The 23,089-nt window shown below is 39.6% G+C and overlaps 1 protein-coding gene across 1 annotated transcript in view; it reads right to left on the reverse strand.

Moving 5' to 3' along the window:
- SNRK (SNF related kinase) overlaps positions 1-21,958 on the reverse strand; it is a 42,415-nt gene extending 20,457 nt beyond the window's left edge. The window contains exons 1-3 of the mRNA XM_027733331.2: positions 21,707-21,958; positions 10,846-10,944; positions 8,842-9,535 (exon numbers count right to left, since the gene is read on the reverse strand). Of these exons, the coding sequence (XP_027589132.1) occupies positions 8,842-9,430 (589 nt within the window). The 5' untranslated portion in view covers positions 9,431-9,535; positions 10,846-10,944; positions 21,707-21,958. The remainder of the gene's footprint in view (positions 1-8,841; positions 9,536-10,845; positions 10,945-21,706) is intronic.
- Between the last annotated feature and the right edge of the window lie 1,131 nt (positions 21,959-23,089).

The raw sequence follows: 23,089 nt of genomic DNA on the forward strand, positions 1-23,089 counted from the left end.
CAGCAATGATTTGTAATATTAAGTTGAGCCAGGTTTTATAAATTTCTTTTCGCAATGTTTACTGTAACAGTTGAACATTATAGTTATCTTCTACTAGAAGCCATTTAAGCAAAAAGGAAACAAATCAACTTTTATGGAGATGACAGATATGTATATTTTGCCACTACAGAGGTATCAAGAGACTGGGTAAATGAAGGATGGAAATGGACGCCAGTTTCCAAGATCATGGGCAGTAACTCTAACCGCCATGTTAAGACATTAAAGAGAATGTTACCACCACTGCCACAACCTCTTCAGAGCAGTTTTGTGGAATAAAGCCCAATCCACAGAAACCTATTGAATACAAACCTTGGAAGACTCAACACATCAGCACTTCAGTATCAAGTTCTTTTATGCAAAGCTAGATAGGAAAATTCTATGTAAAGAATTTACAGATGTAAAGATCATCTGCATCTCTGCACTCTGGACATGTTCAGGACTAGGCAGCAACTGGGCAGTACCTGCAGACTGCTCTTTCGAACGCAGACACAAAAACCCCACCATGAACTACTTTATTTGGATTGGAATTGCAGGGTTCATTGGGCTCAGGATCAGGTACAGGCTGGTAACTCATAAGGATAAGTGGCAGGCATGCTTGTTACAAGTTGAAATTCAAGCTCCTGCTCACAGCTTAGGCTATGGAAAACTGAATGAACACTCAGATACGTACCATAGCTTGGCATAATTGTTTAAAGAACCAAAACTCAGCTTAAGAGTAAAGATTCATATAAGAAGTGAAAATTGCAGAAAATAAGCCTTCTACTAGAAATAGTGGTGAAAAATTACCTACTACAGTACAAAAGATAAAAGCTGGTATCATACCACTGAATTGTTTGAATGGTGCTTGTTGATATTTAATGGCCAGTCTTCGCGAGCGAAGATTTTGGGAAAGGTCATTAACCCTTCCAGCCTGCGCAGTGGATTTTTAGGTGAGACACAGCGTGCGCTGAACTGAGCCCACCCTTTAGTCCTGAGGTTCATCTGCCGCGGCCGAGCAAAGCTTGGACAGTGGCAGTGAGGTCCCCAGGATGTAGGTTTGTTTAGAGTGACCTTCTCTTAGGTGGATTGCCTACCAAGGCTGACGAGATATACTTATACTTCAAAAGGAGAATAAGAAAAGTATTTCCACCCTTGTATAAACTAGAAAGCTTTAAAAAGTTGCATTCCTTGCATAAAAAGTCAGTATCAAGATAGCACAGAATAACTGTGTTAATGATTTCAGCATTTCTACGTATCACGAGTATTTTTACACTGTCATGTTTCAAGACTGCTGGCAAATCTGGAATATGGTCAAACTGGACCAGCTGTAAAATCTGAATGTAGGTAAAGAACGAAGATTACTTTTTCATAGATATTCAATTTTTTGCTGACTGAACTATTCTTTCATTCTTTAATTTTTAATGAAAAAGGCTTTGAATAAACTTGCGTACTGACCTTTCTAGTTCTTAGAGATGTTACCATCTGTTAATTCAACCTTTTTTTTTTTGTCTTTGTAAAATAGGATTTATTTTTCCCTTGCAGAAAGCTGAGGAAGAGAACATGCACAACTCAAGGCTAATATTTTCAAAATTAACATGCAGAACTGGATTTTTTCTTTGTTTTAAAGCACCATAAATTCGATCAATATTACTATTAGGAGACATAGCAGACAAGAGAATTAGAAGAAATCTTCTCCTTCCCCCATCCCACCAAAAAAGAGCATAAATAGCAAATGGCATTTAGCAAATTATTTTCCTAATTAGCTCATCTGCCTGGCAAAACAGTCTGTTCTATATAAGTTATTTTATTTGACTAACACATGATCATCCGTAACTAGTCTTATCTTCGGAAGCGATTCTTATTTTCATTCAATCTGGCAACTAGTACTGGTATTCTGGAGGCCTCAACACAAGGAAGATGTGGACCTGCTGCAGAAAGTCCAGAGGAGGCCACAGAAACGATCAGGGGGCTGGAGCACCTCTCCTATGGAGACAGGCTGAGAAAGCTGATGTTGTTGAGCCTGGAGAAGAGAAGGCTCCAGGGAGATCTCAGAGTCCCTTCCAGTACTTAAAGGGGACTACAAGAGAGCTGGAGAGGGACTTTTTACAAGGGCATGGAGTGACAGAACAAGGGGAAACTGCTTTAAACTGAAAGAGGGCAGGTTTAGATTAGGAAGTTCTTCACTACAAGGGTGGTGAGGCACTGGAATGGGTTGCCCAGAGAAGCTGTGGATGCTCCATCCCTGGAAGTGTTCAAGGCCAGGATGGATGGGGCTTCGAGAAACCTGATCTGGTGGAAGGTGTCCCTATCCACGGCAGGGGGTTGGACATACATGGTCTTTAAGATCCTTTCCAACCCAAACCATTCTGTGATTTCATGACTTTTCCCTGAAATCAATAGATGGGTTTTGCTGGTTGAGCAAAACTATTAAAATACAAACAGTTCTTCTTTTGTTTTCTAGTAACTACTGCATCTCAAATTTTGGTAAGAATATTTTAACAAAAAACACCACCACTGAAAGGTCTTACCGAACACATGTCACTGCCTGTATTCCAAAATAGCCTGTTTTACTTCAATTCATTAATTCTGCATTTAGAAATGTATTCTATCTCCTTTGCTTTCTGTTGTTTAGCCACAAAAAAAGTTACTGTATCTATATTAAAAACCCAGACAAACCCAACGTTTTCTGCATGAATTCCAAGACTACTACTCCAGAAAATAAGTAGCCAGGTTATAAAACAATATTTATTAGTTAAATATAGAAGGAAGCTTTTTTCTATATAAAACATGTTCTCAAAATCATTGGATATATCAAAGCCTGTAAACAGCACATACAGCTTATGCACGTGTTTCACTGCAATAATTTTGGTCTTTTTGGTACATAAAGACGATTTGCCCCTGCTATCTTAAAAATCCGTTATATTTTCTGATTGACTACCTTTTCCTAATGGTTCTAGCTGTACAATGTATTGTACTTTATTTATAAAAATTAACATCTTATTACAGCTTTACACATGAATGCAAAACTTAGGCATCTGGTATGTAACTAGGTAGTACACCACTGATTGAGGCTGTGTTGCCAAATTAGTCAGCCATGGGCTGAACATAATTAATCTGAATATTTGTTTAAAGATGCATGAATGTAAGCTTCCTGGCTGTGGAGATGTATTCATCATAATGAAATCTTGCTCCACAATGGCACTTTGAAATACTATGAAGACAGTTGTCCCATGAACACTGCAAGATGACTAAGAAATAACCCTATACTCAAGTTATAGTTTAGCTGATATGGCAGTAAGTGAAGACTTATCTTGACAGCTTCTCCTCTGTAGTTTCACTCAGATAAACTGTTCTTGGCTTCACCAGCAAAGAACTCCCCTTTCATAAAAAATAAATTCTACTACCTGCACCCAAATTGCCACAGAACATAAATTCTTTGTTAACATGACATGAATATCCTCAAGACTGTCACTTTCTAAAAGTGTTCTACAACCAATTCCTTCTACTTGACACTTCTAAAAAAGTATAAAAAGTTAATTTGTGACAATTTTTCAAATTTGACTCCGTTTTTTCAGCAGCATGAGATACAAAGCACGGCAGGGAGAAGGCAGAAAAGCGTGGCCATTAACACAAGCACACAGGAGGAGAGAGCAGGACAGAAATACAGCTGATACACACATCAATTCCTTCTGTTTTGCCTGAAAAAGCATTTGAAGCTGAAAAGTAGAGCACACAATTCTAAAAATGCACTGGCAATGACACTGGATCAATTTCAGTCAAATAAGTTACCAGAAAGTGAAGATAAGTGAGCACTGCAAAGATGATCTGATCTAAACTTGCTACCAACCTTCCCCCAGAGCTCTAAGCTGCATGTCCCTTCACCTCCTTTGCACCAGCTCTTCCACTCAGTGCTAAGGAAACAAACAGCTCTGCTAACTTGGCAGAAGTTAAGCCTGCAGAGAACATGCTTTCTGTCAGTTTTTGGCTTTCTAACAGTTTTCTGTCAAGTTAGCTGATAAAAATCAGTTCATCAAATGGCCAGCCATGCAACACATGAGAAGTGCAGCACATGAGAAGGGGTAGCTCTGCACAGACACAAGCAAAACAGAAGGAGAAGCAGACCTTTTATACTGGAAGCATCTCATTATTACATCCTGAGCTTTCTGCACCTTTACAGCCTCAAGCTCATTCCATAATGTATCTAAACATGAATCTTGTGAAGTGTTGCAATACATCATAAAAAAGGCAGATTTTCAAAACAAAACAAGCAGAGAAAAGCTTTTGTAGGAATTCTTGCTTTTCATTTCTGTCAAAGTTGGCTATAGTCACTTTTTGAGCACAGTGAAACTCCAAATGCCGCCAGGTATGCTCAATTATTCAACACTGTATATGGTTTGCAAATTTATTTTTTTTTAACTCCAGTCTGTCAAATGTTATATTCAGTACTTTTTATAAAGTAAAAGGTTACTGTATATAGCCACTGGCCATTATGCTTACATTAGTCATTCAGTTTGTGAATAAAGTGTTATACACAACAAGAACCATCAAAACTAGCTCCACGCGGGCCAGACAGGGTCATCAGGGCTACTTAGCTATGCTCAAGCACCATGTGAACATGGCTAAAGCTTTGAAAGACCAAACACACTCTAGCAACACTATGTGCAAGTAAGAAGCCCCTGTGAATGCTTTACACAAAAAAAAAACCAAACCACAAAACAAAACAAAAACCACCAACAAAAGAATTTGGGATCATTTCAACAGACACAAAGTGGGTCTAAAAGCAGCCTAACTTCACCTCAGGAAAGCAAAAAGTACATGTAGCAAAGCCTCTCTTTCCTTTAACTATGAAAAATTACTACATAATTAATACATATATTGCTTTATCATATTGACAGAAGATATCCAGGTTTGAGTTGTGCAAGAAAGATGGCATCTAATTACTAAAGTAATTGATGTTATCTGCAACTTCCAAGGCAGCAGCAAGTTAGATTTGAACTACAACCTGCCAGTTGAACAGCATTGAGCTACAGTTAGTCAGGTCTTTCATGAGGAACATCTTGCCACCATTCTCTTTCTGTTGCTGTGAGGACAGACTGCAATGCTAAGTAACTGTGATGGTAATTACAATGTGATTTGTGTATTCCAGTACCATTCTAAAGGCCTGTGCTCAGCTGTGCTAAATGTACAAAATCCCAATTTTACAATCTGAATTTCCCTATATCTGATCCCCGGAAAAATGAATTTACTTTGCAAATGTTTCTACAAAATCAGACACAGAATACTCCACTACACCAGATAAGCCTATCAGAAATGTCTATGTCTTCCAGAATTACTGTAGCTTACATAGTACTTTGTAGAGATGCCAAGCAATTAAAATAGAACTTGCTCTCCTCTGAAAGAATCAACTAATCTGTAAATCTCCAATTAATTTTTATCACCTAGGAAAGAAGTGATTTCTATTTATTGAATGATCCAATCTCTGTTGATGCTGGTAGAGCAAAAGGAAAAGTACTACGAGAAGCATGCTTTATTCTTTCTCATCTGTAGTTATCCACTTCTGAATACTGGAGTTCACTGGATCACACCACTGCTCTAAACAGAACTCTGATCAAAAATAATACGTCCATTTGATTTATGAAATGAACTTTATGTCCAACAACAGTCCTCTCACTTTCCTCTGACTAGAACAAATTTTAATTAAGTATGAAAAAACATGGGAAACTCATTATCTAACTCACTCAGCTTTTTGAAAAGCCCTGGGAACATATGATCATTGCCCAATATTCCTCTTGCATCATTATAACTACAGCTTTAAACACAAAAGGAAATGAGAGACCTAAATTAACTAGACTCTTTTCAAGTGTGAAAACTTTCAAGTGGCATCACAAAGGGGAGATTAATCCCTAAACTAGCTGAAACAGTTATGTTTTCATAAAGCAAGCTTTTCCATTATATTTATTAAACATATAGCTTAATGAAAGACTTGCCCTAAATATTTCAGCTTTTTGTAGAAAGAAAATGTGAAGTCTTTTCCTTTATATACTCATTCTAACATTATTCACAAGAGATCAGAAAAGCCATTTTTGTGGCAAAGTTCTTTGGCAAAAAATCTCATGATTGAGGGGGTTTTTTTGCAATAGTTTTTGCAACAACAATTTTGCATAAATAAACACAGGTGTGGGGTCTTAAAATATTATAATGAATGCAAATATGCCTTAATATGCACAGAGTATAAGCAGGGCAATCCATTTCAATTTGCCATTTTAGTAAACTGAGTTGGTTTCAAGTGGTCAGGTTGGTGTTCAAGTGCGCATCAGGACCATGCAGTTGCACTGGGGAAAGCATGACCTCCTTTCTACTAAGGAACTAGTTTTTATATTGGTTCAGCTATAATGTAATTTCATCCTGACTGGCAAAAAAATCTTTGCCATTGTCAGTCACTATTATTGCAATATTAATACCCCCATTCAGCCAACATCTGAATGAGTTCGCAGCACTTCACCACTATTTCAAGTTATATATGCACACCTGCCACATTACTGGCATCAAAATACAACTGATGTAATTTCTTTGTTGAAATGTCTAGTTATGAATTTATGCATATTTCTAGTCCACAAGTACGACCTCATCCTAGCATGAGAGTTTATCTTTCAGCGTTAAGAAAGGTTTTCAGAAGCCAATTTCTTAGTTACGTAATTACATCGTTAGTGATAAATTCTCTAAACATATGTTCTTTTAAGATTCTACATTTAAGACTCCATTTGGGAGAAAGGGGGCTTTAAATAAGGCCCTAATTTTATTTTTTATTTTTTCCTCCATCATTGCATTTAAAATACACAAATAAATCATATTTCAATACCTTACAAAGTGTATTTTATTTTTACCCATGGTTAGAAAAGGAAAATCCAGACCCTTCAATGTCATCATTTTATTGGCACCTAGTAGTAAATTTTGGTATTTTTATTCTGTTAATTACTGTACTGACAGTTCTTTATAGAGGATTTTATAGTGTATTACAAAGTGATAGAAAAAAAAATATGTCACTAAAATCTTATGATACCAGCACTGCAATCAGCCAACTAGGATAGAAGTTCTAACTATCCATTAACTGAGACAGCAAACTGGGGAATAAGTAAGCAAAACCAAACCCTGATGTGTACTTAAATATTCTCAGAAAGAGAACTTAACTGGCATCCTTAGACAACAGCTAGAATTTAATTTTATCCTAGTTTTTCTACTGTGCACATCAATCCATTCTGTATTAGCCAGACCTCTCCTTCTAGGAATCCATTCAAAAATATTCTTATAGTACTATTCAGAAGTTTACCTACCTAATTGCTTCCAAAGTCCTCCAAGAAACAAGATTATATTTATCATGTAGAGGTCCAAAGCACACTTTGTTAACTACATAATTCAGTTTGGACCATCTGGTCATAATGCTCTTAATTCCTCCTCCCCCATTAATCCCCATACACCATCTTTTTTCTGAACATCTTCAACTGGGCAGCATTATCAAAAGTTCATTTTTGGCTCAACCTCCAAAATTTCACTGCTCTTCCATTTTTCAAAAAATAATTCACACAAGGCACTGTACACAATATTTAACAAATGCACTTTTCCATCTAGTTTCGGAGGCCACTGCAATCAGTTACACTCATGCTTCAGGAAATTCTCAGAGAGACATAAAAGAACACAGAAGAACTATGGAGTTAGGAGCTCTAGTTTGCCACTAATAAAACTAGAACCAACTCATCTAAAACATCCAACTCTAAATGGAAATAATTTTGTAAAGCATCACTGTAGCATCCACATGGATTTGCAAACCCACAAATAACACAGATCCAAAATTCCTAATTATAGCACACTCAAGAAAGTGAACTTGCAAGTCCAGAAAACCCAAAGTACAATACCTATTCAAAGTTAGAAGCCATGAAGTGTCATTCAAATGTTTAGGTAAAGATCATAAGATCTAGTAGTTAGAAAATATTTATATTAAAAATAATGCAAAAATTGTAGTGCAACAGTGTGCCTGTCAGCATATAAAATTAGCTGACTGTTTACCTCAGGTAAATTAGCAAAAAATGGGCACCTCAGTCTTAATTTAAACCATGACTACAGCCACTACTATAAAACATAGCAAAAACATCCATGTGTACAGAGTCCTAATGGTGCTATCAAGACAGTAAAATATCAGATACTGAGCAAACAAAAACAAGAGGCATGTTGACTGCTAGAACCTATTCCTGGAGCACCATTTGGAATTACTCTTACCTAAATCTGTTGGAGAAGTGAGCTGTACCTCAACTAACAGATATAAATAATCTGTATGAGTACAAGACACTAAAGTGACTCTATCAAATGGCTTTCAAGCACCTTGCAGCAGAACATGTAAGAAGCCTGGGCTCACAGTGCCATTGTTATATGGCTAAACTGAGCAAAGAAAATCACTGGTGGTTGGGGTTTTTTTGCAAGGGGGTGTGGAGTCACGTTAAAAATAAATTTAAAATGAGCACTTTTCCAAAAAGAAGATGGGTTTTCTAACAAAGTATGTACAAAAAACCACATTGCATCCACATTGTTATTAATAGAAAACTTAATTACAATGGATACATTTGCATCATTTCATACAAAAAGAACTTTTAAGTTTTTTTGAGAATGTTTAAGTATATCCTTCAAACAGCAGTATAGCTCATTCAGGTTATATTATTTCTTGTCAATTAGCTGTCTTCCACATATGGCACTATCTTGAAACAGAAAACAAAGAGGTACAACATCATTGTACTTAAGTTTATGGATTATGGGTTGAATTCAAAGACAACATACCAACTGCTGGTGCATCATATTCATCTCCAAGTAAAATTTCAGGAGCAGAATACGCAAGGGATCCACAGCTTGTGGTGAGCTTCTTTCCAGGCTGAAATTTGTTGCTGAAGCCAAAATCAGTCAATTTGACAAGTCCTTGTTTTTCGAAGAAGACCACATTCTCTGGTTTTAAGTCCCTATGAACTACATGCAGTTTATGGCAGTAGGATATAGCATGAACTATTTGAGCGAAATATTTTTTTGCCAGATCCTCATTCAAACCTTCTTCATGTTTCATGATGTAATCAAACATATCTCCGCCATCACCTAACTCTAAGATTAGGTAAAGCTTAGTCTGGGTATCAATCACTTCATACAGCCGCACTATGTTGGGATGCTGCACTAGCTTCATGCACCTAACTTCTTGAAAAAGATGTCCAGTGGCTAGAGTGTCCAGTTTGGTCTTGTCAATCACTTTTACTGCTACTTTTTCACCTGTGAAGACATGCCGAGCAAGTTTGACCACAGCAAAATGGCCTCTGCCCAAAGTTTTATCCAAGTCATACAATCCTGCAATTTTTCCATCATATCCTCGTTTGAAGCCTGCCATTCTGTTTCAGGAGATGAAATAATGTTTAAGCTCTTTGGAAACACAGTATTTTCATATAAGAGTATCTGATGCGAATAAATAGTCCATCATCACTGCCAAGCATACCTAAAAACAAAGAGACAAGATTACATATTTGTATATAAGTAAGCAAAATTACTATAGTGTAATTACCCTAAAGTTACATTAGCATATTACTACAGATTATTTACTACGTTCTTCAGGAGCTTTTGCAAAGGGTTTGATAAGCCATGCTGTGGTAACCAGCAGATTTCTGACATCACATTATCAGTATCTTGAAGAAAGTGTGTTTCAAAACTGCAATAATGAACATCTCTCTCAAACTCAGTGGCCTTCATTGTCTTGAGGCAGAAACCTTGCAAGCAGCACTTGAAGAAATCAGTGTTATAAGGACTGTTAAAACTGGCAAAGCTGAAATCTGTACCTTTTCCAGCTACATTAAAAATCAGATGGACAGCACAGAATATTGGCAAGAGGAGCATACTTGATTTATCTTATTTTTGGCATATTCCATATTGCACATGAAACAGCTTTAATACAAAATTCCGATGGCATAGACTTTTACCTTCTCCCTTTTAACAGCTTCCTGTTTAGCAAGGCTCAGACTGACATACAACACTTAATTTCGTTACTCTAATTAGTTTGAGCATTATCAATCAGTACTGTAATTACAACAAATGAAGCTTTACAGGCTGAAATCAAACATTTGAGTTGGATGTACTCTCAGTGTTAAATAAAATGTCTTAAATATTTTGACTGAAGTTATAAAAACTGGTGATAAAAAGTTTGCATGTAGGCAGCATATGTTCAGCAGTCCTGGGAATGAGTCAGGGGAAGGGGAAGAAGAGTGGGAAGGAAGGGGAGAAAACTCAGAGTTCAGCTTTTATGTGCTTACCAGATAATTCGTCATTTAAGCAAACAAGACTCAACTTATAAAACATTCATATTCAAAACTAGTTTTGAAGGTCTTGTATCCCACTGCCATTTTTTTTCCACATACAAAACCTCCCAAAAACTTCTCCTGCATTGCTAACTGAGATCGAGGTTTAAATAAAAAACTGTAGGTATCAAAAAGCATTGTTTGCAACTTTGAGTGCAAAGCAGCTGGAAATATGATGGTTTATTGCCAACTCTATAAAATCCAGAAAACATAGCTCTTTAGAATGTATTTTCACAGTTTTGAAACTGAACTTCAAAAAGAAAACCTTTGAAAAGGAAGCTGGCAAACAAACAGCTTCTTACATTAGTTATTCTCAAGTTGAAATGTAAGCATTAGATTAAAAACACTCCCTGCTAAACAAGTTATTTCACAGTGAAACTAATGAACCTGGTTTCATATGAATTCAATTACAAGGCTGGGGGTCCTATGAAGATTCTCTGATGTTTAACAAGCTCACCTTACTGCTTCTCTCAGCTGGAGCCATGGTATAACCTCTTTGCTATCCAGCTGCCCGCTTCCACAAAGTCCAAGGGAATTCAGTTTGAGACCTCCACGCCTGTAAAATTTGAATGAAATCAATCAACTTCCAAAAATTCATAACCCAGACAAGGAACAGGGTAAGTGTGACAAGCATAAAAACATTGAGGCTTAGGGTTTTGTGTTTCTTTAAAGATAGGTATCAAGCTTTAACAACCTTCACTGGGTTTTCTGTTGCTATATGTACCCTTTCATTTTGCTACTAAGCACTATGCTTCAGATGCTCTTCCAAAAACCACTCCACTTCACTAGAAGATGCCATAGTATCAAAATTGGGGGTTGGCATATCTGCTTCCCAATGCTTCCCACACTGCTCATCTTACAAACTTTCCCCTACCACTCCTATGTAATACCATTCCATCCTCACTGAAAAAAGCACAAAACAAAATGAAAGCATGTTATCTTACACTAAATGCCCACGTCAAATACTCTCCTACCTGGTAAGTAACCATTAGGGGACACATGGGGAAGAATACAGTACAATGGCAGATTTTAACAATAAAGAATGAAACTCCTTATCTGTAAGAGATTCAAAAACTTGTACATCTGAGACCAGTGGCTTTGTGTTTAATAGTGTTTGATGGATTCCACCACACCCTTCCCTGTAAAACTGGGCAGGTGCTTTATTAAAGTATGTGAATTTTTAGCATCAAGAACATACTGCATTAGAGGTATATAGCTTAACTCTGTGCTGTGAGAAGAACCACTTTCTCTTGTTTGTTTTAAATCTCCTGATAATTTGTGCATCTTCTCATTCACTGTCTGTTCCAAAACAAGAACTATCATACTCCCTTTACCTTGCCTCAAGCAACTCACAGCTTCAGCTTCCTCCCTTTCTAGCTTCAGTTTAATCTTGTTTGAGTCCTAGTCTGTCATTCCTTTTGCAGAGGTTATTCCACAGGCTTTAACGTTCTTCTCACCTTTCTCTACACATTTTCTGCTTTATCCTATTCTACTTTCTTAGGCCAATTTGAGGTTTTTCCACTACCACTACCGAGCACGGACATAATGTTTTCATGCAATGCCTTACTATAGTTGTATAACATTCCATCATATTGACCTAACCCCCAAAATGCAGACTAACGAAAAACAGTCCATGTACACACACAGACCACCTAACTTTCACCTGTATGAACCAATAGGGGATATATTAATCAACTGTGCTCCATATGGTTATGTGACTCCAGAGTCCTAATCTTTAAGAGATTGCCTGCATTTTAAAAAAACAGCAACAACAAAAAACCAAACCAACAAAACACCCCTCCACACAAACATGCTTTATAGTACTGCTGTCTCCACAGCACCCTAATCTGATTCCTCATTGCTTCTAGATTAAAGAAATTAAAGGAAAAAAGGAGCACACAAATTAAAGACAACTTTTTTTAACTGTCACTAGGATATCATCCCTTCTTACAAATCTGTTTTACCCATTATGATATCACATAGTTAATACCTTCTGCTAAACTACTTAGCAATTTTAGAACCCTTGAGTTAAAAAAAATAAAAAAGACTGTCAAAAACCAGAAAGCCATTCCCTACTCAACTGGAGTTAGCAACAACACAAACTCCAGGGCTCACGCCTTTGTGGACCATTTCTTTCTTGAATGTTAAGTCAAACCTCAAGATTTACATCTCTATCAGCATGAATTCATCACATCCTACAAATTTGGCCCAGATCATCAAACACCTTTTCTCTCTGAGAAGATATGGCTTTAAGAGAGATTTTCTGTTAAGTCTTGGATTCAAAAACTACACCTGCAGACAAAACCGAGCATTTGTACTGTGTGGCAAAACCAAAGTTTTGTTAATGGAAGAGGTAAGGAAAACGGAGGTAAAAAAGCCTCAGCCAATTTTTAGTTAGCTTTTCTTTCTTAAACTGAAGAAGGCTTCATCCCTGGCAGAGCAAAAGGGAGAGAACAAATCCAGCCAGATGCAACAGAATGCAACTTGTCTGAATTTAACTGCAACACTCAGCAGTAAGGGAAGATTTATACTCATTATTTTGTTCACTTGGCACATTCTCAACCACCTTAGTACAAACTCAACAAGTGATTTAACTGTAAATCACAGAATACACATAAACAACCTGTCAACAGAATTCCAGCAAAAATCAGCTATGCATAAGCCATGGAGAAGTACATCAAACAGTAATCAACAGGATAAGAGTTTACAGAAATGGAAGATAAACTATGCTTACTAATGTTGCAGCCCCATTAGCTGTAGTAAAATTAATGCAGATTCATTAACAGTTTAACATAAAGTCTCCACAATAACAGAACAACTAACCCTTAATTCTGTGGTTTTAAGATAAATCTCTAGAGATGAAGCTCCCACAGCTAAATACAAGGATCTTAGAAGCACACATGGTTTGAACATACCAGCATTCTGAATTGTTCAGTAGTAGGAAGTGGATGCAAAAATGTCATATTATATGTAGGTACAAGCCATGATTACAATTTAAATATGCTATCTAAAGGGTCACAGCTGCTATACCAATACTTTTCTGAGTATTTACTTTTTCTCAGTTTCTATCTAGAAAAATAGAATTTTGAAAGTACTTAAGGATCAGATAAGAGCTTTTGAGTTGAAGCCTCTTTGAGGCTGTTGTTTCCTTAGTGAAACTTCTAGGGCTAAGATGAAATAACCCAAAACTTACAGATTTACAATCACCCTCCAAAACAGAGTTACTTTTAATGATGGATCATTTCAGTGATCCAGTTTACTATGTGACCTCTTGAACATTTTTACCAAATGAACAAGCTGCAGACTAAAGCACGTGACAAGCAAATTTTCCACCAGCCACACTTTACCAGCAAGCCAAACTACAGCCTGAGAAAAAGCATTTAAGAGACAATTATATCACAGAAAATATTTGCCTATCTTTTCACTCACATTATGTCAAGGCCCTGATCAGTTAATTTTTCAGCATTAGAGAATTTGGATTGTCAAGCTGGTGAGTTTAGTAACCATTAGCAGCGTTTAATCCATGTGGCTAATTATGGTTCTAAAAACGCAGTTTTCCCGAACTATACCAGAACTCAGCTACGCCCCTGATACTCATTTTATGCAACGCAGACATCTACCAGAAAATACATTCAGAACAGATCCTTCCTTCCATAGAAGCTCCTATAACCTATCCCATAAAATATTGCAAACAGTCACTGTAATTGAAATCTGCAGAAGCTGTTTTGTAATATCACATGCATCCTATTAAGAAGCTTAACAACAGTACTGTGATTCAACCATCTTTAAAAGAGGGATGAATAGATCTGTTTAGACAAACAGCATGTTTCAGAGACATTAGTTTTTCTTCAAGCAATTCACCCCTTTCAAAAAGTTTCATTATATTCTATATTGCACGTAAGACCAGCCTTCTGGCCTTCATCTTACCTTAATGTACCTTTTTTATTTAGAAAATGAAGATTCAAGGTCCCACTTAAACAAAATGTTGAAATACTATCAATGCAAAGACTTATCAGGCTAACAGACATGAAAGCTCAAATAATCTTCACTGGGACTCATCCATCCACAGACAGCTAACCATTCCTGTCTCCCGTCAAGATAAATGGAGATTCAGTCAACACAGATAAGAGTCTATGATAAAACAAATTGCACCCTAAAGCAGATAGCCAAATAGATCAGATGAATCATTTCTTAAAAGCACACGCTTTCATTTTCTGTAACAGGAGTTTAGAATGAATAGTTCAGTGGATGCACATACAATATACATCCACCAGATAGATTAAAGTTTACCCTGTTTCTCCTTTTGCTGTCTTTTGTCTCAGATGAGTAACAGCATCTATATCAATTATTTATTTACTACATAATTGTATGCTGAGAGTAAGACTTATGTTGCTAGTGTTCCCAGAAACACTAAACCCCAAATTTGACATAAACAGATTTTGGAGATTCAAAAGCATTATTTTACTCTGAAAGCAATTTGTACAAATCATCAGAATCTGAGAGCAAACTGAAGGACATATCAACTCGGTATGCAAACTGCCAGTATAATTTTTCACATTTTTTTCCAATATTTCTTATCAATTTTTATCTGCTATCCTATTTTGAGATCTCTTCACAGGATAAGCCATGAGCCTTTAAAAACAGTCCTTGTTACTATATGAGCCACTACTCCCACGTGACAATGTTACACCCTCACTGGGGTTTTTTTCCACTGATTTTGTTACACTGTCAGCTGCTTTCCCCCAGAGGGTTTTTGATCACCTTTCGTTTTACATAAGGGGGAGTCAACACCCTAGAAACAGGCACAAGGCTTCGCAAGAGTGAAGTGTGAAGAACACACACACTTAAAGCATAACCACATGCTCTGAAAACTTGTCATGACTCAACTCCTCCGGTGTATTTCAAACTTTTTAAGCTCCTAACTACCCAATATTTCTTGAATATTCAATACTCAATATGGGATTTAAGATCCCAAGAACCTTTTGTTTCCATACACAGTTGTCACAGTCCAGCACTTTCACCTTCCTATGACCTTAGCCTTCACAACTGTCACTGAAAGGTACTCGAGAAATAAGGGTAATCTATACCTGCCCTAGAACCAAACACGTGGGAAATGCAGCATTTTTTCGTGGGGGGAGGGAGGAAGACACAGTTCATAGGGGCAACTGTGTTACAACTCGGCCTTTATATACAATCCCCTCTAAAGCTTTATTTTCCACTTTGCATGACTGCCCCACAGCATACACACGTATCTTTCCTTTCACTGATGACAAACCCCATAAAACTTCCTGCTCCCGGCAAGTTCCACAATAAAAGACTACAGTAGATTTTTTTCAAGGTGTACATGCACTTCTTTTATCTTCCTATTAGGCCTCATTGTCAGTGTCAGCATCCAGATAATACTGTGCTACTAAAATGTCAAGATGTATCGGCAAAAATCTACCATTCAGCATGGCTACATCTAAAATGATGAAGAACATGATGAAGAGTTATCAAGTAGTGCTATGTTCCAAATATAAAACGAAGAATTAACTTGCACAATTTAATTGTATTCCTTAGTTTTAAACAGTCTACAGAACCTTGCTCTGAAAAGATACAAGAGCTGTCAATTGCTGATGAAGTTTTGCCATTAAACGTTTGGGAAGCCTAATAAAATGTTAGTGTTTCATTATTTTAGAATGTATTGCAGGCATTAGAGCTACTGATGCCTCGCCTTAACTCTTCGTAGAATTTAAAAATAAAAGCAAAATGCTAACAGGAGTTCTTCAACTTTAAGAGCCATTATTCAGTAAACAGCCAGCAGCAGAAATATTTGGCAGGTCAATAAACTTAGTAAAACATTGCTCCTGGACCAACAAAAGGTTGGGGGGGAGGAGGGGAGGCGGGCAGGCAAGAGGGGTAGCATTATAGATTTGAGAAGAAAGAAAAGTTACCAACATTATTTTGTAACAGAGAATTATGAGAGCCTGCATGACCTGAGTTCTAAGAGCAAGACACTTTGAGGCAGCTCCAACGCATACGAAAACTTAAAAAATACAATGCACAAATTCAGAAACCCCACTAGATAGCTGGTATTTTTGTGAGAATCATCTTCAACACAGACAAGTGAAAAAAGCCAGACCTGAATTGGTCCTTTAGGGTCTCCACTTTAGAAGTCAAGAATGTGTATTTCCTTTTTCTTTCACAAGTAGGTGAATGAAAAAAAAAACCAGACAACACCGAAGCATGTACATATTGCAAAGCAACTGCAAGATTATGATTACAGACTAGACACCAAAGCAGTTCAGAGGGCAGATGTGCTAAGAGTGATCAAACTCTGATCCACTGACAAACCTATCACTAGTAGTCACTGGCACTGGTTCCAGTTGTGAAATATGTTAAAAGGCCAAGATACTTTCACAACCATGCTGATAATCACTATGGTTCACAAGGTACTTTCCATTTCTAAGGGGAGGTATTACATAAGACAACTACAATGTCCTATAGATTTAAGAACTCAGCAATAGCTTTACACCATTTCAAGTCCTCACACCAGTCACAGCTCCAAAAGCAATTAATTTCATGTTGTCTCTGTTTTCTGCTTATGCTTACTCTCAAAGTCCAGTATGTAGGTGGAAGAAAAAAAAAAAAGAAAAAAAATACAGACACTACCCTGTTCACATATCAGATGCTTCAGCAATACAGCACTTAAGTTCTAAAGCTGTTCCTAAAGTATTATTGTATAGTAAGAATCTTCCATATCTTCCCCCATAGCCACATCTCAAATTATCTTCTGCATAATAGTAAGTGATAACATCTTTTAAAAGGATTTGCTCCAAGTTTTGTGATATCTTTTTGTATCTGTAAATCACCTATAAAACTTTGTTCAGACCCTATGATATCACAATATATTAAAAAAAATAGTTTCAATTGAAACTATCATGTTTTGCAGTTCCCACTAACAGAAAAATTTCTCCTCTACTACAGAAAAATTAGCATGGGTATCTTAGTTACAGACATTCATAAACCTAACCAATCAAGGTACAGTATTTCAGTCAACCATTGTATAAGCAACAGAGATAACTCATGGCAGTTGGGCTCCCTAGTCCAAAATTATACTTTTTCAAACTTGATAACCAGTATCCAAGTAGACTCTTGAAGACTTTGATATTCTAAATCATATCACATTTTCCTTTTTTCCTCACCCAAAATAACTAGGAACACGAAACTGATGAAGAAATACTTTGCATATCAGGCAGAAGTCACATTATTGTGATTCATGATGGTATCACTATCTTTTAGACAGGACACTAAGTCTTTACTTCCAGGAAACTTACTGCAAGAACTTTACAGAAAAGAGACAACTCAGATTTTTATTCCACCAATCTGGACTCTTTCAGAGGGGTTGCTTCTACCCATGAATTCGCAGAATTGCTTCACCTTTTTCAAATGTCTCTTTATTAACATTACCACATAATTTTGTCATGCCAGGCAGTGCAGCCAAGATCACTAACAGGAATTCTAAACATTCTTCCATTAATCAATGAACATTTCAGTGTGGTGTAACATTTAAATGCTACCACTGTTTTAAAACCTAGATCTTTGTTGTGTAAATTCAGAATCACAGACATGATTTATATTCTCTATCAAGGGAGATGAAAGCATCAGACTCCATCTCAAACATGACTATTCAGATGCAAATATATGTGTATACTGCTAGTACCTATTACAAGCAATAATTTCTATAACATTTCTTAAGAGCATCGTCAAGGTCAAATGTCAGATAGCTTCATTTGTTTAGCAATATGTCTGGTAACAAATTTCAAGGGCTGAATTGATTTAAGTTGCCTTCATGAAACTGTCATTTCCATCTAGCATAAAACTACTTAAACCTTAAGAAACACTGCACCCAACCTACAATTACACAGTTTCAATAGTTTATTCTCTTTCATAGCATCCTAAATTAGTTAGGAACTACCAGACACCTGAAATCTACCATGCTTCAACATGAACTAAGATTATAAAAGTTTAGGCTATCATCTCCCAAGTAAAGTTGGTTTAAGTCCAGTCAGTAACTCCAGTAATCTCCATATAGGAGACTGCTGTGGAAAAAACACCATGATATATGAAGAGTAAAAATCAGTCTGTCAAATTCAGTGCAACATTTGTATCCCACCACTGCTGTAGAAGACCACTGAAACACAGAGAGATTCAGCTTTTCAGAAAGTGAACATGCTCAGGTTTATATTTCATGAGTGTAATTTTTTCTCATTAAGTTCTTAACACTGGTGACTCAATCAACTTATGTGTACTAGAATTCTACTAGGGTGAGTTATCCTAGAATTGTAAGGGAATACACATTTTTTTCAAATCCTCTTAAGCTCTTACCTAATACTGTTATGTGTATTAAAACAACAGCTACTTTACATTATTATAGCAGCTGCAGCGTTACAGTTAAGTGCTTGATAACAGTGTGACACAGAAGATGTGCAGAACCTCACAGGCTACTAACGTTAAGAGCTAATGCAATTTAACATTACTATATCCATGATAAACTGCAGTTCAGCCCTATCTGCCTTTCCCTCATCTGAAACATGCTTCATAGCTTTCTTAAGACATAATTACAAAACACTATTAAGTAGGAATGGACAGAAGTTCATCAAGCAGTTTTACAGCTACAGCATTTCAGTGAAATTTTGAAAGCAAACAAAATCCAAGAAGAGGAGTGCATTATTTCAAGAGAGACACATTGTGAGGAAAAAAGCTAGCTGCACCAGGATATTGTGCCCTTGAAAGCAAGGCAATCTAAGCAAGACAAAGGCACTACTTTGGCATTAGCATTGTTAGTGGGATAAAAAGGACAATGATACACTGAAGGTGTAGACTGCAAAAGAATTATTCAAATATGATATCGAAGACAGTGAGAAGACACCAGGTTGGTCAGAACAGTGCACAAGGAAGATGACTACTTTAAGCAGAATAATATCTGCAGTAGCATATTAACTAACATGCATACTCTTAACATGCTATTTGTTTAAAATAATCAGAAAGCCAACTATTTATTACAGTCCAACCACCCAAACCACCTGGGAATATCAGTTTTCATAGCAGGATGATTCAAGTAACAGCAGTAACCTGTGCAGTGTCCAGAACTCAAAGTGTACTTTCTTGTTTCTCAATCGTGTAAAATGAAAACAAAAACCATAAAACACTAAGTCCACTTAAGATGTAATTTTCCCTTTTCCCTGTTTTTTCATGAAAGCCTCAAGTGTGGATCACAAGGATTCTCTTAAAAGAGCCAGATGAACGTACTGTCTTAGATGATACCTTGACCATCAGGCAAAGCTCCAGCACTGAGATTAGCTTCTTTTCCCAACCACTTGAAAAACCATGCTATCATTCTACCACTTTTCTGGTAATTTAGAATATTCAGGAAAAATACGAGACAAGACAGGACTTTCTTATCCTTGGCTTTTATTATTGAGTCCTCAAATCTGGATGTTTGCACGCCCTAGAGGTAAAATGGGCAGATAGCAGCCTATTAAAGTTAAATTTTACCTTGCAAAACATGTCAAAATGTTAACTGTATTGTGTAGTAACTGTTAGTTCTTATTTGCTTCAGATTCCTTCTTTTAGGATCAGCAATAGTACAATAACCACCATCCAATTTCCACTTTCTGCAATATAGCTGTCAAAAAAATCCCACCATTTCTCAACCCAGTTCCTAATGGTGCATGCCTCGAAAGAAATGCTTAATTCTACCATAATAAACATTTGCTTGTAAACACTTCTATACAGACTTCACTTTGCTGAGATTCATTAAACTGGTCCTTCCCCAGAGCCTGAAGATCTAAATATATCCATAATAAACAACTCCAAAAAAGCAGCCGATATGACTAAGTAGTGACTGCACTACAGAGGGCAGGCGTAAGCACATTTGCATTCAATTCATTCATGCTAGATGGCTGAAAATCATACAATACGCTTCAGCTGCTCCTCCAGTAACTTCCACTGAAGAAACCACTTCTTTGCCCATCTACCCTTAATAAGCTCTTGGAAGTGAGATGGTCAATAAGAAACTACGTATATGTAAAAACCCAGAGCTTTTCATACGTAGATATCCCACACAAATGTTTCTCCTTCACAGGTATACTAGCATCCCTTACCAATAAAAATATCCAACCTGAAAATAGGTCACTTTTCTCACCAACCATCCTCCAGCCAATATAGTTTCTTTTCCCTAGTGGATGTTCTTCAACACTTTATTCAGTCTATTTACTGAAAAAAACCCACAAACAAATAACAACACCAACCACACGTAACTGTCCTTCAACTATTACCAAGACTGTACATCAACCACAAACATGTTTAAAAGTCACCCTCCATTAATTTATCTAGTGAAGTACCACCTGGGTGCCAAAACCCACCTGACAAAAAGCACAAAGACCTCACTAGCTATCCGACTGACTTCTGTAGCGATCTAAAGGCAGCAAATTCAACGCAGTAAGTGTACTGACAGCAGCAAGACACGTACTGACAAAGCACGAGGGATACTTCCAGCCGCTGTCAGAAGGGCCACGCTCCAGCCCTGGGCTGAAAAAGGCGGAGGCAAACCTGTTGGCTACGCACTCGGCTCCGAGGGGCAAGATGCACCGTCATTCCCTAAAACGCGCCCGTGGCCGGACCGCGGGGCTCTGGCCGCGCTTGTTTACCTTTTTTCCCTTCCCAGCGACGGCACATACGCGGCGGAGCGGGCGCGGGCAGCGGCGGCGGGGGGGCGGCGGCAGGGCCGGTGTCACCGCGGTCACAGGCGCGGGGCCGGCTGTCACCGCGGTCACACGGGGCCGTGCCGCACGGACACTCCGCCGCGCCCGGGGCACGGCAGGCTCCCGGCAGCACGCCGTCCCCGCAGGAGCACCCGCATCCCGGGAGCACGCCGTTTCCGCAGGAGCACCCGCATGTCGGGAGCGCACCGATCCCACGGGAACACCCGCAGCCCGGGATCCCGCCGTCCCCGCAGGAACACCCGCATCCCGTGAGCCTGCCGTCCCCGCAGGAACACCCGCATCCCATGAGCCTGCCGTCCCCGCAGAACACTCGTTTCTGCCTTCCCCTCCCCAAGCCCTTGGCTGCAGCCCCGGGCGGCACCGACACACCGACCTTCGGCGGCGGCCGAGGAACGTCCCCCCACGGCCGCCTCCTCCCCCTGGGCCGAGGCCGCCATTGGGCTCGGCCGGCTCCGGGAGGAACGGAAGGCGCAGGGAGGGGGAGGAAGGAACCCACCACACCCCACCAGCCCAGCCCGAGTCGAACCCGGCCCAACCCCGCCGGCAACTTACTGCCCGCAGCGGCGGCGGAGTCTCCTCGGGGCGCCGCGCCCCGCGCCGCCCCCTGCATGGGCAGCGCCCGCCGCGACTGCCCTCGGGAGCGGCGGCGGGGACGGGGAGCTCGTCGGGGAAGGAAGGCGGGAGAGGGTCCGTGAGCCCAGCCGGGAGGCTCGGGGGTGCGGCGGGCCGTGCCGCCGACGCGGGCTGCGCTCGGACGGCCCCGGGCACTGCGGCCGCTCCCGCGGCGGCTCCGAGTCGCGACTGACAACAACGGCCGCGGCTCGCGCGGGGCCGCGAGGGGCGGGGCGGGCATAACGCACGCCCGCGCGCCGCCGCGCCTGCGCCGCGCGGCGGGGAGGGGAGAGGAGGCCGCGCGCCAACTGCTGTCACGGCGGGGGCCAATGGCGGCGGGGGGGAGCGGGGAGGGGAGGGGGCGCCTGAGGGGAGGGGAGGGCAAGAGGGGCAGGGCAAGGGAACGATTCGGTACTGCCTGCCCGGGGCTCCAGCTGCCTGAAGGTCCTGAGCAAGTCGCCTTGGAAATGACAAAAATAGGAGGGGAAGGCAAACGCTGAAGGTCTGAGGAGAGGTCACAGACCGCGGGTCTGCCGCCTTCGTGGCGGCGAGTTGGACGCCTGTGTCCCTTTGGAGGGGACGCTGGGCTGGAGGGCTGATGAAAGTCGTGGAAGGGCCACACCTGTCTACCCTTTCTTGGGTTGAAATAATAGCGTATTAATGCAAGTATAGGCATCACAGAATCAACTAGATTGGAAAAGACCTCTAAGATCCTCAAATCCAACCCATGGCCAAACACCACCGTGTCAACTAGACCATGGCATGAAATGCCACATCCAGTCTTTCTCTACCTCCAGGGACAATGACTCCACCACCTCCTTGGGCAGGGCATGATGCCTCTTCTAGCCTGGGTAGCAATGGTGTGTGGGCAGCAGGGCAGGCTGCCGTTGGATTCCCCTGTGGTGGGAAAGACAGAATCAAGATGGATGGTGGAGGTCATCTGGGAGTAGGGAAGTAGGTAGTAACCACGCTTGTGGTTCCTGGCTGATCTGATCACAAATGAAAGGGGTAGCAGTAATAGCATCTTAAAGAGAGTATAGAGATATTGCCCCTTGTGTCCTGGGCAGCTGGCCTAGGCAGTGAGGCATGCTGCCATTGGATTTCCCTGTGGTGGGAAGGATGGGAGCACAGTGTAATGGTGGAGGTCATCTGGAAGTAGGGGTAGTGAAAGGAAGCGATGTCATTGAGGCTAGTAGGAGAAAATAGGCCAAAGAATGAGCCTGGCAGGTGTTTCGGAGTTTCCCTGTACACTTACGCCTGGCAGAGTACAGAGTTTCCCTGTACACACATATGGCTGTACGTGTAGGGAAGGGAAGGGAAACA

The sequence above is a fragment of the Pipra filicauda genome, unplaced genomic scaffold (genome assembly GCF_003945595.2).
Source record: "Pipra filicauda isolate LSUMZ 115617 unplaced genomic scaffold, ASM394559v2 scaffold91_size2508729_pilon, whole genome shotgun sequence".
Lineage (NCBI taxonomy): Eukaryota > Metazoa > Chordata > Aves > Passeriformes > Pipridae > Pipra > Pipra filicauda.